We start from the raw sequence: 18,066 nt of genomic DNA on the forward strand, positions 1-18,066 counted from the left end.
GCAAGGATCCGTCATGTCCACACCATTGGAAGTGCACACGCAGACATACAACGAATTTATGTAAATACAAAAAAAATGTCTCAGCGCCCAGATATCTGTATGTAGACACATGTGTGTTCACGTGTGTCCTAATATGTATATCACTATAGAGAGGTGTTAGCAACAAAACGTTTTTATCCCCTGAGCACGCAGATATCGAGAGAGGCAGTTGAAAAGCCCTGAGATGTTCCGTCTTACTGGCCAGCTTCCTGGCGATGTTTTTGTTCTACGCTGGCGCTGGGGCGAGTGAGGTGGGGCCGCCTACTTGTGAGATGCCATGGGTGATTCCCAGCGCGGTGTTGCATTGGGAAAGACAGCGAGAAGAAGTGCAGCAGGGAGAGAGACACGAGCAATCTGATTCGTGTTATAAAGGACACAGAAAGCCAGCAGTGATGAAGAAACCGGTATTTTATAGGTGGCGCCTGCAGAACACGGGGACGGCGAGAGGGACATGATTCCGCTCGTTGCAAGAGAGCGCAGCCCACAGATTTCCCCCCGTGAAACCAGAGCACACCGCTCATGCACGGAATTCAATCAGGTGACGCCCAAATAGCAGACGACTTGAGATGCACGCCGCACATCTCTCAGCACTCTCCGCCTTCCTCTCAAGCTTTCTCGACATGCCTCCATACCGAACCACACAAGAAGCAGCCTACGACCCACAGTGTATCAGGGTGCTCAGCCACAGTAATACTCCCATTGTGCGCTATATATATATATATACTTTTGGGTGATGTATACATTTTGGTTCTGCATAATGTCGAGTCTATATTGTTTCCCAAATCTATAAATACATATGTGTAGACACAACTGCACAAACGTAGATGCACACGTGGTACTGAGGTAGCTGTGAGACAGTAGCGGGAACAACAGCCTGTATCCCGTTGGGGTACATCTTGCAACCTCGTCGCAATTGTTTCGCTCAGCATACGACACACGCCGCTTCAAAGCATCCTGCGCACACTTGCTTTCGGTATAGATCCAATCGAATATGCCCGCATCTACACTGTCACTGCTCTCTCTATGTGAGAAACGAATATATACATGCTAACAGATTTACATACCAGCAAGTATCTTTGAGCGAGTCTCGGTTTGAGAGGTTTTCCTGCTGTCGTCCCCCCGATAGAGTTGTCAGTATGTGTATTTACGTATAGAAGTATATATAGATCCCTAGGTGCATACACGTACCGCATACGTTGCAGGAGGCAGTCTACAACTCGTGGTGGGACACACACATACAGAGAGTTCTATTCGTCATGTGTTGCAGCATTGTCGAAGCAGTTTATGTCTAGTCAGCCGGACAAAATTCACATATGCATCCACACATAAATATAAATTTATGTTTCATGCGAAGCGCCAGTGCGGCATCTGCTATTTCTTTTTTCATCCGTCGGTATGCCTGTGAGTAGTACGGGTGGCCAAATCTGGCTGTGACATCCTGGTAACATGAAGACTACCACTCCACCGTTCTGTTCGAGGATCTCCAAAGAGTGTTCAGTGAGTCTGAAACGTGATATCATCTCCCCAGCACGGCCCGTTTCGGCGAATCGGCAAGCAAGCATGCGAATGTTCGGTAGCGAAAGAAGTGCTGAAACTCAGTATCCCTTTTTCGTGACATAACGTGTCTTTATATATGTCGTATGCGTAGGCACCGTGAAAAAAAGTTATGGACGCGGAGAAGCAAAGAATCCTTCAGGTCGACAAGAGCGAGAAGAGAAGGCGTCCTCTCAGAGCAACCCTGTACCATAATTACACCCGCACGCTCCCTCTTCATTCGGACGCCCAGGAACAAAGACAAATAGGTCACGAGAGCGGTTTCTGTCGTACAAAGCCGCCTCCTTCACGGTCTCTTCGAGTCCCCCCGTCAAGTGCATGTCCCTCTTTCCCTCGACATATCCCTCGGGGCTCGCGCTGTGCGCGTTCATTCTCTGATCACCACAAGTACACTGCACAACTCGAGAGGTATCCACATCCCTCTGGGTCCCAGCAACTGTTTGCTTTCTCCCTCCGCTTGTTCTCCGTTCGCCACGTTTTTTCGCGCCACCCTTCCATGCGCAAATGCCTCCTGTTGCGGCACTCTTCCCGCTCTTCCCTCTCTCCTCACCGCCCGTAAACCTCTCCACTTCCTGCGCTTTCTGTTTGTTGGTGTCGCGCCGCCTTCCCTCCCTCAATCGCCTTCTGCCTCTCTCTGTCCCTTGCTGTCCCCTGTCTCCTCCAGTCCACCTACCTTTTCTCGAGCTAGCGACTTCGGTAAGACCCGGGCATCGGGCCGCCGTTGGGTGGAAAGGCCGCATGCGCGAAGGCATTGAAGTTCGCATGCGTGTGGCCGAGGCTCTGAGGAAGGAGACAGCCAGACTGCGACGCCTGCTGGTCACTCAAAACGCCCAAGGGCGACGGATGCCCTCGAGACGCGGCATGCACGCCCACCGATTCGCCCGGTGCAGAGGGGAGCGAACCCAGCTGGCCGGGAGCGCTCGGAGGGATGCTCAGCTGAGGGGACAGCGAGGCGAGCAGCGACGCGTTAACGGTGTGTTGCAGCGGAGCAGAGAAAGGCGCATGCAACGGCGCGGTAGACGGAAGGGCGGCAGGGTGGAGATACGGCGCGGTGGCAGTCAACTGCGTTTCGTCAGGCTTTTGCGTAACCACTGGCTTCGGTGGGTCGCCACCGGCACGGCCACAAGGTGTATGGACACCTGAAGGCGGCACGGGTGCGGGACACGTCTGAGGCGTTTGGAATCCCGGCCCGACCACCCCAGGCACAGGCGCCGTTCCGTGCTCTGCCACGAATCCAGCCGGCACCCGCGAGGACGGAAACTGACCAACTTTCTCCTCTGGCATCAGCTGCCGATCCCCAGGAGACGAACGCAGAGAAGACGAAACGGACATCTCCGGAACTTGGAAAGACGGCGCAGCAGACGCAGATGAAAGTACATCGGAGGAAAGCGGAGAGGCTGCCGCCGCGCTGGCGAGGGGAATGCCCTGAGGAGGGCACGAAGGCGCCGGTGCAGCAGACGCGCTCGCAGTGGGTTTTCCAGAGTCCGTCCGCGGGCCGGGAACTGAACCGGACGGCGCATCCGGTGTCTCTACACCGCCACTCCCAGGTGGAGGGGCGACCTCCTCGTTCTCCTTTTTCGGCGCAGTCTTTGGTGGAGGCGGAGCTGCGAAAAGCAAAACGCGCGACACAACAACGAGCATCCGGCGGTCCGGATGTGGCGAGGGAATCCACTGAAGCCAGCGCGCGAAAGAGTGAAAGAGAACTAGACAGAGGGAGCTACAGGCAAAGAGCAAGAGGGAAAGACGCCGACCAAGTTGAGCAAGCTATGACTAGGGAGACAACGCTTGAGCCTCTCACGCTTCACATCTGCGAGGCTCCTTGAGGTCAGTGAAACGGTCCCCAGCCCGTGACACTCTCGATCTTTGTGCGCCTTCTTCGAGGTGAATGTACACCATACATGCGTCTATGCACATCTATACACGCATGCATCTGCACGGATATATGTATATATATATATATACATATATGTGGATTCACGTGGAACTAGAAGCAAAGGGAAGTTGATCACTTGTAGGTCTTTTCAGGAGAGAACCGTACGCGGTTTCACATGATGGTCGACTGCCTTGGTAAGGTAAACGAAAATCTGCTGAGGGGTCTTGGTGCACACTGCAGCTGAGAGTTGCCTGAGATCTAGGGAGAGAAAACGACAGGGAAACGGCACTTGGATGCATGCACCACGCGGATAGGAGCCGGGGCCTTTGTGAGAAGCTGTGCAGACTCCATGCACTGTGCATCTACGTGCACAGACGTGGATATACATAGATCGATGCGGAGACTTAGACACGCATAAATACACACATATATAGGTAGATCCGATACAAATGCATGTGTATTGACAGAGAGAGGAAGACCCACAAACGAAGACGACGGAGACAACTGTATAACGTTGTCGATCGCGACACAGGGCCCGTATATATGAGAACCGCCATACAATTGCGAGAACAGTTGAGACATCAGCTGCAGGTCCGCTTGAACAGGTCTGAGTATCGCCTTAGGAGAAGGAGGCATTTCCCAAACGAGCGTACACAGCAACGGATTCCCATACACCTGCAACGGTACGCCGCCGTGGATCTAGACGATTCACTAGTGTTTCCCTTCCATACCAAGGATTCGAAATCAAACAACGACGAATAGTGTGTTTTCTGTGGCATTGCGCACGCAAAAGTACCAAACGTTCGCTCGTCTACCGATCTACATCTCTACACATGTATACATCTATTCATTCCCACATATGCACCTGTATACTCACATACGTATGCACATGTGTACGTTGTGCTTGGAAAACGTCGGTGTGTGCATCTCCGTCTGTCTAATACGCCCTGTGCTGCCTCCTGCCGGCTGTATATAGAGATTGTGTTCGTTTTCTTCTCCGTTCGGACCTAAGTTCGGCGTTCGCAGGGCGTGATGCAGACGCTGGAGCTCCTCGTGTGACCAGAAGTCGCTGTTCGCGCGGAAGCGTTGCTCGACTTGCGCAAGGTCCTCAGCTCTGCCTTTCGAAAACCCAGTCTGGTTACTTTGCGGCGGTTGCTGCAAACGAAGACAAGAAACAGCGACAAACCAAGACAGATAACTGCGGAGAAGTGGACATAGATAGACACAGGGAGACGAGCCGTATCTCGAACGCAGTTTAAAGGAGACTGTTGTTCGAAGAAGAGAAGCATGACACGACATACGTACAGCGCATGTAGGCGCGATGTGACGCGAACCGAAATCGCTTAAGACACAGACGCGAATCTGCCAGTCGCCAAAAAGAAAAAGCGCCAAGGAGAGACACCTGGGGAAACGCCCAGAGCGAGGTAACAGCGAACTGCAACGATCTTCATCTGAAGCAGAAACGGAGCAGCTCCACGAGGAAAGATAAGCCGCGGGGTCTCCTGCGGCGGTTTGAAAAAAAGTGTCCGGTTCTTGCCTGGTCTGCCAGCATCGCCAGAAAGAACAAGTTCTGCTGAAGACGCTCGAAGAAGCAGACGGCCTCGTCGTAGCGTCCACTCTATAGGCAGCAGTCAGGACGAAAACAGACGAAAATGCCAAAAGCGTTCACAAAACAGCGTCGATCGCTGCGGAGGTCGATTGAAAGACGGAGACCGCGGTTTCTTCAACGGAGCGTCTGTCTCGCGTGCACACTCAGGAGAGAACGGAGAATGCAATAGCAGACTTCTTTCCGACGAAGAAAATCGGGCGCGCTTTTCTCCACTCCCGTGCTTCCTTCTCGATGGCGTGGTTTTTCGACGGTGTTGTTGCTTTCATATCCGAACTCTCACCGAGAGATTTTCGTGGACGGCAAAGAGCATCTGGTCGTTTTCCAGCAGCTTCGCTTCAATGAGTCTCGACACCGTCTCCGCACAGAACGCCATGTCTTCCTGCAACGAGTCGCCGCTTTGCGAAGGCAAGTGTAACGGCGGAGCGACGGCGTACTCTGGCGGCGAAGAAGCCGATGTCGACACTTGCACTTTGCACGGCTTCTCGGCGCCAGCTTCCGGGCGAAGCAGAAACTGGGGAGTTCCGCTGATGCCCGGAAAGGCGCGGTCGTGGAGAGGAAACGGCGGCGGCAAGGACGCCGGAGATGGCGTGGGAGGAGCAGAGACTGCGGGAGCAGCAAGATGTTGCTGAGCTCCGGCGCACGGATGAGACGAGAGAGAAGACGCGAAACTCTGAGAGGCAGCTTGCGCGGAGACCGACGACGACATCTCGTGGACAGACACAGGCGCGGGGTGGGAAGAAGAGAGAGAAGGGAGAGAAGACGAGAGAGAAGCAGGGAGAGAAGAGAGAGAAGAAAGAGGAGGAGGGAGAGAAGAAGGGACAGAGGAAGGGAGAGAAGAAGGGATACGAGAAGAGGCGAGAGGGAGTCCCGTCGCCGCGTGGTGACTAGCTGCCTCTCGTGGTTTCCCAGTTGCCGCCGTGGACGGCGGACGAAGCGGCGGGGCCGGCATCCCCGCCGGTCCGCCGGTTCGACCGCTAGTTGGGCTCCTGGGCCCGTCTTCGTCCCTGCCCCGCTTGGTGGGAGAGCAGGGGGTCCCAAGGGAGGCGTCGCCTCTCGAAGCGGAAACCATCTTAGGAAGGAGAGCCGAAGATGCTTGACGCTCGGCACCCGCCTCCTGCTGGCGATCGTCTTCGTGTCCGGACACCCCAGCCAGCTTTGCCTTTTCCCCAAGCGAAGAAGGGAGAGACGGCGCGGAGGTTGGAAACTGTGCAGAAAGAGCAGGGTGTTCACCCGTCGCGGGGGCAGTTACGCGCTCGGGGCCATCACGGCTTCCTGCTGTCTGTACACCCGAGGCCTGACAGCTGAGGTGGTCCCCAGCACTTCCATTTCTAGCAAGCGCGGAAGAAATCTCCTCAGTTGGGAGCGCACCGTCCACTCTTTCTGGAGGCGCATCTTGAGGAGGAACGCGTCTTTCCAGTTCCTTTGAAGACTCAGACAGGCTCGCCTCCAACAGACTTTCGGTGGGCTCTGCTGGAGCCCCGTCGGGCCCCCGCTTGCTTTCGGGGGATGCCGCCTGTCCGGCAGAAGATTCCTCCCCGCCATCGACAAGGGCGTCAAAGAATGCGTCGATATCTTCGAGCGTCGCCATCCTCACGGGACCTGGAAATGCGGATTACTACACGTACGGGAAACGCTCTATTTGCAGGTGAATTCCATCTTGACCTAGAGACACGTGGACCAAGTTGCGTATACACAGACACACGTGTAGACGCAGGTCTGTGACGGAGGCAAAGCAACGAGGCCAATGCAGATCACACGTCTCTGCAGAAACAGACGGACACAGATTTAAACGGGAGAGAGGCAGGAGGAACACCCCGGTCAGGAAAGCAAGGAGAGAGAGACGAGAAAGATGTACCGTGCCAGGAAAGATGGGAATGTGGAGAAATGCGGAAGAGGAGTGCAACGAGAGACTGTTGAGTGGTTGGTTCGCGTCAAATGGGTTAAAATCTTACAAAAGGGAAGGAAAAGTCGCTCGCTTTCGCGGTTCAGGCGACACCGAGAGGGAACTCTTGGGTCTGCCTCCGGGCCCCCCCCCCCCCCGGCATTCCGGGATCTTTTACCCAGACAGAAGCAGAAAAGGAAACACGGGAGGAAGTAAAAAAAGCTAGCTCGGAAATCGCCACGACCCTTTCAAAGAGATGCGTGCGGAATGTCGCTCGGATGGCGAAAGGGAACAGAACGCGAGGACTCGCGAAGCCGGAGAGCTGCCAAAACCCAGCGACTCGGCACCTTGGACGAGATTTCTGGACCAGAGGAAAAGCACAGAAGAGCGTTTCGAGAGGAGAAGCGCACCGTATGAACGCCTCTGGAGTGAAGGGACAAAGAGAAAGAAGCCGCAGCGAAGAAGAAAAAAGTCGGAGGGCACACATGCAAAAAATTATTTCGCCGGCACGCTTTTGGGTCTCGTCCGAATGAAGCGAGAGCGCTGCGCCGGTTGGGAATACTTGCACACCCGGGGCGTCGCGAGGAGATCCGGATCTGAGAGTGAAGCTTTTTTGACAGAACTTTTCCCCCAACACGATATGTGAGCTGGCAAGCACTTCAGCACGCGTTTTCATTCCCAAGAAAACGAGAATCGGGTGTATTTCCTCTGTGGCCGTTGAACGTGGGGTCTGGGTCGTGGCCCCAGGCGACCTCGTTCATGGATTCGAGGCCAAGTTGCCGAATGTCCCCGACGACGATGGATCTTTTACACACACGTAAATTCAACTCCAGCAATGCTCTTTCAAGGACGTGTAACGCTGTATCGTTCTGACGGCGTGGGAACCACGTTTTCTGTGCACCCGAACGCGCGGAGCGTGAGGATGCAGAGCGGCAGCTCGATGCTGTGTGAACAGTTTTCGTCACACACAAAAAAGAGTGTGTAGAGACATACAGAGGAGGAAAGGCTGCATGGCTTTTGAGAGCACGTCTCGTTCACAGTCGTTTGCCTCAGGTGGTGGCCTTGTGGATAGCGGACAAAGAGCACTGAGAGCTCTTCGATCTACGGGGGCTCGCAGGACGGGGAGGACGCGTGGAGACGGCAAGTCGAGGTCTCGTTCATTGCAGTGCGAAAGCGGCTCGCCTGTGGCTCGGAAAGGCTTAGAGACGGCAGGTGCAAGAAAGAAGAGCCCCTCCAGTGGGGTGTACGGACAGCTGCGTGCGTGTGCCGGGAAAAAGCCCCTGCAGCTCGCCAAACTTGTGATTTTTAGCATGGAATTCCAGGAGTTCCAAGTCCACTTCCATATTTTCTAGGGCGCACACAGCCACGACTTGCTTCCACTCTCAGACGCGTACTCAGAGCCATCACGCACATTCCAACTGGAACGGAAGCGCCTTTTTCTGCAGAGACGCTAGGCGGTGAGTTTGAGGGAATCAGCCTCACGATGTGAAGGGCAGTTGGTGAACGTGGGTTTAATGATTTGCTGCATGCAACGTCCAAGCAAAAATCCCCTCTTCTGTCGTTTTCTCAAGAGTTTCCCTCTAAACCAGAGGGAACTTTGCCCCGCGAACACGAGGGCTCCGCCGAAAGGACGAAACACAGTCTCAAGGGATGTTAGAAAAAGGAACACACCAGCAAAACGCACAGCAACCGTATAGTTCGAGCCCATTTGATATCGTCAAAGAGAAGGAATCCTGGACGGGGAACGGTGTGTGCGTCAGAGGCTTCTCGGCAGCAAACACCAATAGCCATTCGTATACGTAACTTTAACAGAAAGACCAGAACGTGCTGGAGAGGTTTTCTCACGTAAAAGGAAAGGATGCTTGCCGGACGCCTCCGGCGAGACAGTGACGAACAAGGGGAGATATGAACAGCAGGGTGGGGAACGCAAAAAATACGTGTTTAGGCACGACGACGACAAACACGAGCACCACAAAGTGGATAGGTTTAAGCGCAGAAGAGCCAAGTCCGCTATGCATGGCGAGAGGCGACAGACGTCTATTTGTCTTCGAGAAGGAGACGGAGGAGACAAGCAAAGTGCCGACAAAGGACACAAGGCGACAGTAAGTAAACTTGGAGGGGCACGGCAAACCGGGATCTCCGAAAGCATAAGATGATGGCTGTTCTAGCGTCGATAGCGCTTTGCTCTCGAAACGAATCCTCTTCTCTTTTTCTGGTTCCCTCATTAGGCATCAAACCAGCCCTGGGCCAGTCAGAGCTGTTCCTTTTCGGTTTGCAAATCCGGAGGAGAAATGCAGAACTGCCCGAGAGTTGGCAAACCCTGAAATCATCGAGGGGAAACGATACGCGGCTTGTGGCTGCGCCTAAAGAAGGCGTAGAGAAACTATCTAGCACACAATCGCGTGATCGATACATGCAAATACATGTATATAAATACAGATATGTATATATATATGTATATATACGGTTTTCTGTAGGTCTGGGAGAACTGAAGAGTTCGTGTTCCTGCTCTATTATGTATGAGAGACGCCTATTTCCTTGCGCCAAGTCAGAATGTGGAACGCGCTGTATTTTTCATGACCGTTCACATCCATGCAGCCTTCCCTGTGTGTGCTCAGGAAGAGCACCGTTTTTTGCACGCCTCTCTTTCGCTTCCGTCGCCCTACGGGTAACGCATCTTCTGTAAGCCAGTGTCCCCTACCATCATGTGTAGACTTTCTCCAAACTTGCATCTGGTTATATATGCGCTTTTATCTTCATTTGCATCTCTTTTTGCGCACGGATGTCCTCCTTAAAAAAAACTCTCCGTACTTGCGTGTGTCGAGATGTGTGTTGGCCACCACTGTGCTTGCATGCACCCCCCGCGGGAGTCGACTGCGGTCCACGTCTCCGGTGTCTTGCTCCGGCAAGAATTCCCGATACTTCTTGCAATGGGTTTTTTCTTTGAACGAAGGACATCTTCCGCATATCTGCGGGAATCTCTAGTCTTTCTGTCTACGCATAGACCGCCACAGCATGTGAGCAACAACCGTGCTTCCGTCCGAAACTCCCGATGCTTGCAGGCTGCGTGTCTCGCTCTCGCCGCGTTCTTTGTCCCCTCCTTTTGCGTTCCGTTTTCCTTCGGCAAACACTCAAAGCGCCGTTTCGTCTCTTTTTGAGCCTTCTCAGCGGAGAGTCTTTCCCGTTTTGATGTGTCTGTGAACACTTTTCGCACGAGAAGGAGGGGAAGAGCACCCCCCTTTCCTTGTTCACAAGACCTACCCGCAACAACCTCGTCCTCCCCGTTCCGTCCCATCATCCTCAGGCGGTGTGGCGTCACCAAGCGTTCGGCTTTTGCATTTTAAAGCATGCTTAGCCCTTTCCTGCCTCAACCGCTTCCACATCTATTCAAAGGGTCAGCCGCTTGAAGAGATTTCCTCTCACGGGTCGGCGGGACGCGCACAACCCCACGTAAAAAAAACACCCAATCTCCCAGAACCAGACCGCCACAAGCATGGCAGCCTCCTTTGGGAAAAGCAGAGGGACGGTCGAAAGAGAGTGAGCGAGGAGAATTTACACACTCTCTACTGCTCGAACTGCTCTTGTGGGTGTATATACACTCATCAAAGCATGCGGCTGTCGGCCTCCTGCCCATGCGTGCGTGATCGACAGGTGGACCCAGCAGCCACTTCTGCCAAAATGTACCGATGTCGCTAACTGTGTGTATATGTTTGAAAGACGTACACATATTTCTCTTCATATATATGCATATATATTTATATTTGTGTGTGTCTGCGTGGAACCGCTGTCAGATTGATGTGTAGTTTGTTCAGGCATGGCGTGATAGCACGTGCCTTTTTTCCGGAGCACACACGGCTGCCGGGATTCCTTCTCGACACTTTTCGTTCACAGCTTGTTGTCTCGCTCGTCCACATTTCCGCCGCAGAGGGTTCCCTTTTCGGCTGCGGAGAGGCACGGAGATGAAACTGGAGTTCTTCGTCTCCCCTCGATGCACCTTTTCACTGGCGCACCGACCACGGCTCGCACGCCTGCCTTTCTTCTCCTTTCCCTGTTCTCTCTCTCCTCCTGTGCATCTGTACATAACCATATCTTTAGCTGCACAGACGACCAGGCGCCCGTCAATGTAGACTGTGGCTGTGTGCATCCTTTCCGTCTTCTATTGCCGTATGCATCCACGTGTATGTATCTAGATATCCTTATACGTATATATGCAGAGCGATACGCACGCGCCGATTTTGTGGTCAGATTTTTAGGAGCTTTCCGACTCCCACTTTTCGGCTGAGGCCCTATGGCGCCTCCTCCAACATCTTCTGTCTTCTTCGCCTCGGCGAACGGGGAAGACGAGCGTCTTCGCGCTGAGTCTGGGTCGTCCCATGCTGAGAGGGATCTCAAAGACAGTCCGCAGCCGTCCTTTCTCGCCTACCACATTTTGCCTCCCGTGCTGGCTGCGGTTCCGCCACTCTCGTCGCGCGCGCAGCAGCCGGCTGTCTCTCCAGGCGCATGCGCAGCGTCGCGACACCATCCGCCTCTCGTTCGCCACTTGCTGGACAACTCTCTGCCTCTTCCTCAATCGCTGACTTCTTGCCTTGCCTTTTCCTCGCCCGCGGAAAACAACCCTGACGCCGAGGGCCCTTCTCTCAGCTCTCTCTCTTCCGTCGCAGATTCCTCTGCAGGCAGTCGCGCGGAGACGGCGGGAGAAGGCGCGACGGAGGCGCCGCTCCACGACTCCGCCTCGAAAGCCAAGTCTCTCAACGCACCCGGAGAGACGCGCCCGACGCTCCGATCCGGCAAATCTCTCGCAGAGCGTTCTGTCTCTTCTTCGAACGCTTCTTCTCCCATTCCACCCGAGTCTGTCGCCTCCCAGGCGCCGAGCTACGCCCCCCTCCTGCAGTACGCGAGTGCGTCGCGTTCGCCTTCTCTTTTGATTCCTCCCTTCTTCTCGTCGCCTGCAGCGCCTCAGCGGTCTTCGACGGCTCTCCAGTCGGAGCTGGCTTCCTCGGCGCTTCGTTGCCGGGCAGCGGAGCTCCTACAGAGTCGCCTGTTGCGCGCTCTCGCGGCGGCTGTCTACCGCGCAGTGCAGCCGCATGCAACCAATTTGGCGAGCATCATTGAAGTGCATGCACTCGCCGCTGCCACGGATCTCCGCGCGGCCGCCTCCCACGAGGCCAGCGACCCTGCGGAGACGCTTAACGCTCGCCGCGAGTTCCCTGCCGTGTTTCCCTCTTTCTCAGCATCTGCCTTTCCTTTCGCTTCGTCTGGCTCTGCGTTTGGCGGCGAAGGCTTCAGGGAGCCGGGACGCGAAGCGCCCGGTGGGGCGATCTTCCGAGGCAGCAGGGGCGACGTCTTCGATTTCCTCCCGGTAGTCGTTGCCGCTGCCGGCGTCGACGCAGGCGATCACCGGCTCGCCGTGCAGCTGCTGACGTTCGAGTGCATGCGGCGCAGTCGCCTCAGCTGGAGAAGGTGGCGGAAACAGCAGAGGCGTTTGAATGCGGAAGGGGCCGACACGGGCGACGACGCCTGTGCGGAGAAGCCAAGGCGAAAGAGGCCAGAGAGAGACGAAACGAAGGGCGTCTTCTTTTTCCGCGCCGCCGTCCTCCGCGCCTCCGAGTGCACATCTCTCGCAGCTGCGGTTCAGGCGATCTACCAGCAGTTGACGAGTTCCTCGTCTCTCTGCGCACAGTCCGCAAAGGCCCCCGTTGCGCTTTTTGCTTCAGACGCGCAGCGCGCCTCGCGCTCGCCCCGCCGAGGCGGTCGCGGCGGGGAGACGCCGGGGGAGAGTCAAAAACGCCGAGAGAGTGACTCGGCGCCCTCGCTGTTCTCGAGCGTCAGCCAGCAGCTGGAAGACGCTTTCTTCCCGTTGCTCTCCTCGGCGGTCTCCCACGAAGACGTCTCGACTGCGGGGGCGTGGAGCGAGGGGACCGGGTTCTCGCGAACGGACGCGTCGCTGGAGAGTCTCCTTTTTTCGCATCTCGGCGCAAAGGGCGGCGGCGAGGGTCCCGCCGCTCCGTGCAGATCGGGCGGGAAGGGCGACGGTGCTCCGTTCGCGGCGGGGACCCGCGACGCCGGCCACGAAGATCTCAGAGACGACGAAGGCTCGGCGATCTTTGGCGACGGCGGCCTGTCGGCTGCGAAGCGCTTCGACGGAATCTGCGAAAAGCTGGAACTGTGGTGGAGCGACTTGAACTTTTTCCCCGCGAACGGCGGCGCAGGCACTGACGCCGCCGAAGCTCGCGCCAAAAGGCGCCAGAAGGCGCGGCGCGGCGTGGACTACTTGCTGGAGGAGGGGAGTCTGCGTCGGGCCAAGACACGGAGACAGAAACAGATGAAGGCGCTGTGGGGAAACAGCGACGAGGAACTTGCGAGCGAAGCGGACGAGACCGACGAGGACTGCGCGCCCGGCGAGCGAGGACGGCTGACGGCGACTGGGAGCTCTCCAGGCCGCCAAGGGAGCGACGCGGGATCCCCTGCCGCCTCGTCCGCGCTTTCCACTGCAGGTCAGGAAACGGAAGACCCGCCTGCCGAGGCGCCGACGCGGCTCGCAGTCGGTTCGAGCATCTTCCGGCCTTTCTTTGGAGGCCCGCGTCTCGCGCGCGCTTCTGGAGAAAACGGATCTCGCGACGCAGCTGGGTCTGTGCACGTCTCGTCTGCGGTGTTGCTGGTCGTCCTGGAGGAGACGGAGGCGTTTTCCCTTCCCTTCTTGTCTTCGCTCCTCCACCTGCTGTCGCTCTTGCGAACGCAGTGTCGCCTGCCGTTCCTGGTGGTAACAGCAGCCTCGTCGAGCTCCTCGATTCGCCAGCTTCTCTGCGACTCCCGGGCGACAAACAACTTCGCCGTCGAAGCCGCCACGCTTCTCCAGCCTTCGCTGGTCCAGCAGCAGATCGTGAATTTGCTGCTCTCCAGCTCGGTCACGCTCCCCTTCTCGCTCCCGCTCTCGTCGCTCCTCGTCCTCCTGCAGCACCTGGAGGAGAACGCCGCACCGTCTGTCTTGCAACTCGTTCAAGTCTTCCAGCTCGTCGTGCGACAGTTCTACCAAGCTCACCCGCTGGCCTTTCTCTGCAGAGGCTACGAAGACGTGCTGCCGCTGCTGCAGACAGAGGGAGACGCCGAGGACGAATCCGACGGCGCGGCGACAGCAGAGGCACAGACAGCAGAGGCAAAGACAGGGGCGGGGCGCCGGTGGGGGCGCGCTGCGAAGAGCGGAGAACTGGGAGAGGAGCCAGGCACGGGGAGGAAGAAAGTTGGGGCGAAAGCCGCGGAGACTGCTACAGGCGCAACGGCGCATGAAGACCCGAAGGAGAAGGAAGCAGGCAGGGAGGGAGAGAAGACGTCTGGGGAGACCCTGTCGCATGGCGCAACGTCTGGCCGCGCCGTGTGCGTGTCTCCGTTATCAGAAGAGGAGAGCGACAGGCGCGAAGATGCGAGGCGCTTGCAGTCCCGCGCAAAGCGTTTGCTCAAACAATGGAGCCGCCGAACAGAGCTCCTTGCCTTCTCCTCCATCACAGATGATCATATTCGTCTCCTCACGCAGCTGCTCCGCAACACGGCTGAAGTGTATGTACACCTGGTGGCTTCCCAGCAGCACAGCGGGTTCTTTCTCGACAGATGTTGCTGGCAACAGGAACAACTCCTCCAGAAGGGTGCGTCCCTTCTAGGGGGCGCCGGGCCTCGGGTATCGCCCTTATCGCGTCGCTCTCGCCCTGAACAAGAGGACGAAGAAACTGAAGAAGAAGAAGAGAGGAAGCGACGGCGATCGGGAGACGCGGCGCTGACCGTGGCGAAGCACGCGCGTGAAGACTTGGGAACGCGACTCCACGAACCGTTGCACGCAAAACCAGCTGCCTCGCATCTCACTGAGTCGCCTAACGCTTCAACCTCGACTGTCTCGTCTCTCCCTTCTTCGTTTCCTTCTTTTCTCCCCGGGTGTCGGCGGTCGGGTGGTTGTGTGTCGCGTCGCGCTGTCTTGGCTCAGCTGCGTGCTTGGTGGGGTTGTCGCGGGCTTTTGGTTTTTTCGCGAATCCAAGAAGAGTTTCGAGAGCGTCGCAACGCGTTGGAGAGGCAAAGGGCGCGCAGGCCGAGAGACGCGGACGAAGAGAAGCTGAAGCGGGAGGAGCGGGAGGCGACCATGGCTTTAATTTGCAGAGAAATCCTGCCGCAAGCAACCCTCGATCTGGCGGAGCGCCGGGTCGGCGTGTCTCTCGCTTTCCGGCTTCTGCTGCTTCTTCAGCAACAGCTGGAGCGGCAGCGCAGAAGCGAAAGAATGGAAGGGACAGAAGACGACTTCAGCTTCCTGCTGCGCTCCACCACGCAGGATCCGCCAACCTCCGACGCCTTGCGAGCTTCGCGCAAAGCAAAGACCGCCCAGGACGCCAGGCGATCCGCGGCGCCGGCGACGTCCAAGAAAGGGCGAGGGAGGGAAAAACCCGCAACGCAAAGAGACGATTCAGAAGACAGCGACAGGGACGAACTCTCGGATGAAGCCTCAGACGAAGACAGCGGAGACAAGGCGGAAGAGAGAGAGTGTTGGTGGAGCGGCGCGGGGGCGGAGGCCGAGAGTGGCAACCGCACGATGATTGATGAGCTCGAACGACTTCTCGGCGTCCACGAGGAAAATGCATGTGTCCTTCGAAAAACGAGGCCGCAACAGCGCATTCAAGAAAGTCAGTCACACACGAGACAAATCTCGCGCAGTGCTCACCGCTGCAAAGAGTTGTGCATTTCCGCGCGTCTCCCCGTCCCTGTCACCCACGCCATCCACATGCAAATATGTTAATATCAATAAAGTATGTATATATATATATATATATGGCACCAGAGAGGGAGAACTGTGTGAGTACGTAGAAATCGGAAGATGGAGAGGGGGTGGGAGACAGGTCCAGGTCGATAGAGTATAGGGTAGGTGCGTGTGTGGAGTCCATTCCTTGTCAGAGTCCGCTCTGCAAAATCCAGCTTTCTTTTGCCTTCTGTTCTGTTTCTTTCTCCTCAGTGGCGAGAGCTAGCCGAAGTGTAGGAGAAGATCTTCATCGCTTGCTGGGAACTCTGTATGAAGACTTGGCGGTCGCGGCGCCGGCTCGGGTGTTCCACGAAAGCGCCAACCCCGGCGCAGCCTCCGCTTGTGAGGGAGGAGTCGCGGATCCATCAGCTTTGTCTCTTCCGCTGAAACTTTTTTTCCAGCAAGGGCACCGCGAGCTGTGTCTCCTTCGTCTTTTCCTGGCGGCCAGGTCGTCCCCTGACGGAGTTCCGGAGACCTCGGGTGTCCATACAGCTGACATCCTGCATGCGCTGGACAACCTGCGGCTGGTGATTCAGGAGCTCGACGAGGCGTCGCTCTCCCTCGCGGCGGGTCCCAAGCGCGACAGCCGCCTCCTGACCAAGCAAAGACGGTCTTCCGTGTCCCCGTTCCGGGAGACAGAGACCGAGGTTGCGGCGTCGAGTGTATGTACAGCTGGAAGGCCGGGGAAGGCCCGCGAGGCGGTCTCCCTCCTGGCGTCTCCGGACGCTGTTCCTTCGCTCGGATCTCTACAGAACAGCAGTGGGGACGAGGGCGAGAAGGCGCCGTCGCTTTGTCGACTGTACATGCTGAAAACGCGCTTCCTGCGCACCGTCGAAGAACTGCTTCTCCTGTTGCTCCTTCCTTTGCCCTCGTGGCATCCGCTGGGAACTGAGCTGGCGGTGTGGGGCGGGTCTCTCGCGATTGAAGTGGCGGCGACGGGCCTCGCCCTCCCTCACGTGGAGCGAGGCGAGCGACGCCCAGAGAGTCAGCTGGTCTCTGCTGCGCAGACGGTGTGTTCGCGTTTGGAAACCATTCCTCAGCGAGAGACTCTGGAGCATTTGGCGATTGTCAATCCGTTCTACCTGCAACAGTTCGAGGACAGTGAAGACGAGGAGGAGCGGAGAGACGAGGTCGGAAGCAGCAGCCGAGGCGGCGGCCTGGGAGCGCCGGCCGAAAACTCGTTGCTTTTGGAAGACGTTTCTGTGGTGTACAGACTCCTCGGCGACGCGGGGAAACGCGTCGGCATGTGGGATCTCTTCTGCGCCTTTTGCCGGGAGACGCTGAATGGGCGTCTTTCCCAGGAGAAGGCGACCCAGACCAGAAACGGGTCCGCCGTCGCGGAAGGCGGAGACGATGAAGCGCAGCGAGCCGGCGAGAAGAGACTGCGAAGCCGTGAGACACGCAGAGAGAGGAAAACGCAGGAGAAACAGTTCGAATTCGACGTCCTCAGCAAAATGGAAGAAGAAGGAAACGCTCGCTCTCAGGCCTCCCAAAGCTTGACGTGTGCCTCTGGATCCTCGGTCGCGTTGCCTCCCGCGAATCTTCTGCAACAGCTTCAATTCCGATTCGCCGTTGCGTGCGAGACCTTGGACCACCAGATGGGTCTCTTGCGGCTTCCGAGTGCCGGGGCCTTTGCAGCGGCTGCTGAGCAAGCTCTCGTGGGTGGGCAAGATGAAGGCGGCGACGTCTTCTTCGCGGCAAACGACGGCGACGAGGAAGGCCCTGAAGAGAAGGAAGACGCGTGGGGCGACGGAGACAGCAAGTCGCGACTTCTTGAGTCGCGCGGAGGGCCGGGGCGGGCGAAGACCAAAACCGGCAGGCGCTGGCCGACCCGCTTTGCCCGGAGAAACCAAGAAGAAGAGGACAGCGAGGACGAAGTTGCAAAGGAAGTTCAAGACGAACTCCGACAAATGAAAGAGCTGCTCCACGGCGTGTACGCAAACCGCACTCAGTTTGGGACGGTATATGTACGGGACACCGTGAGAGAGATCGAAGAAGAGGAGCCAGAAGAAGCCACGCAGCTCGAGAAGAAACGGAGACGAAGAAAACAGACAACTGCGAAAAAGAAGCGCACCAAGATGGAGGACTCTTCGTAAACGCGACGTCCAACAGAAGCCTTGAAACTCCCAGAGTGACTCCACGTGGAACAGTGCGGCGAGCGCCAGCGTTTCAGACCCTTCCCTCTCATGTCCATATGGGGTTTGTTTCAGAAAAGGAGGGAAGACGAGGAGAGATGCGTCTGACGAATGTGTGCTTTGTTTGGTGTGTTGGCGTTCGAAAACGGCATGTGTCCTCGTGGACGAAGACGAGGCTTTCCACTCTGCAGGCTTTTTCAAACA

At 56.7% G+C, this 18,066-nt stretch overlaps 2 protein-coding genes across 2 annotated transcripts; one reads left to right on the top strand and one right to left on the bottom strand.

Moving 5' to 3' along the window:
* Positions 1-2,277: 2,277 nt before the first annotated feature.
* Positions 2,278-6,663, bottom strand: NCLIV_046110 (conserved hypothetical protein; the record flags this gene model as incomplete). The annotated part of the gene is made up of 3 exons (XM_003884161.1): positions 2,278-3,197; positions 4,474-4,621; positions 5,356-6,663. The coding sequence occupies 3 exons, from the start codon at positions 6,661-6,663 to the stop codon at positions 2,278-2,280; spliced, it is 2,376 nt and encodes a 791-aa protein (XP_003884210.1).
* Positions 6,664-11,245: 4,582 nt separating this feature from the next.
* NCLIV_046120 (conserved hypothetical protein) lies at positions 11,246-17,823 on the top strand (the record flags this gene model as incomplete). Its single annotated transcript, XM_003884162.1, has 2 exons — positions 11,246-15,614; positions 15,941-17,823. 2 exons carry the CDS (start codon positions 11,246-11,248, stop codon positions 17,821-17,823), a joined length of 6,252 nt encoding a protein of 2,083 aa, XP_003884211.1.
* Between the last annotated feature and the right edge of the window lie 243 nt (positions 17,824-18,066).

The sequence above is a fragment of the Neospora caninum genome, chromosome X, assembly GCF_000208865.1.
Source record: "Neospora caninum Liverpool complete genome, chromosome X".
In the NCBI taxonomy this organism is placed as follows: domain Eukaryota; phylum Apicomplexa; class Conoidasida; order Eucoccidiorida; family Sarcocystidae; genus Neospora; species Neospora caninum.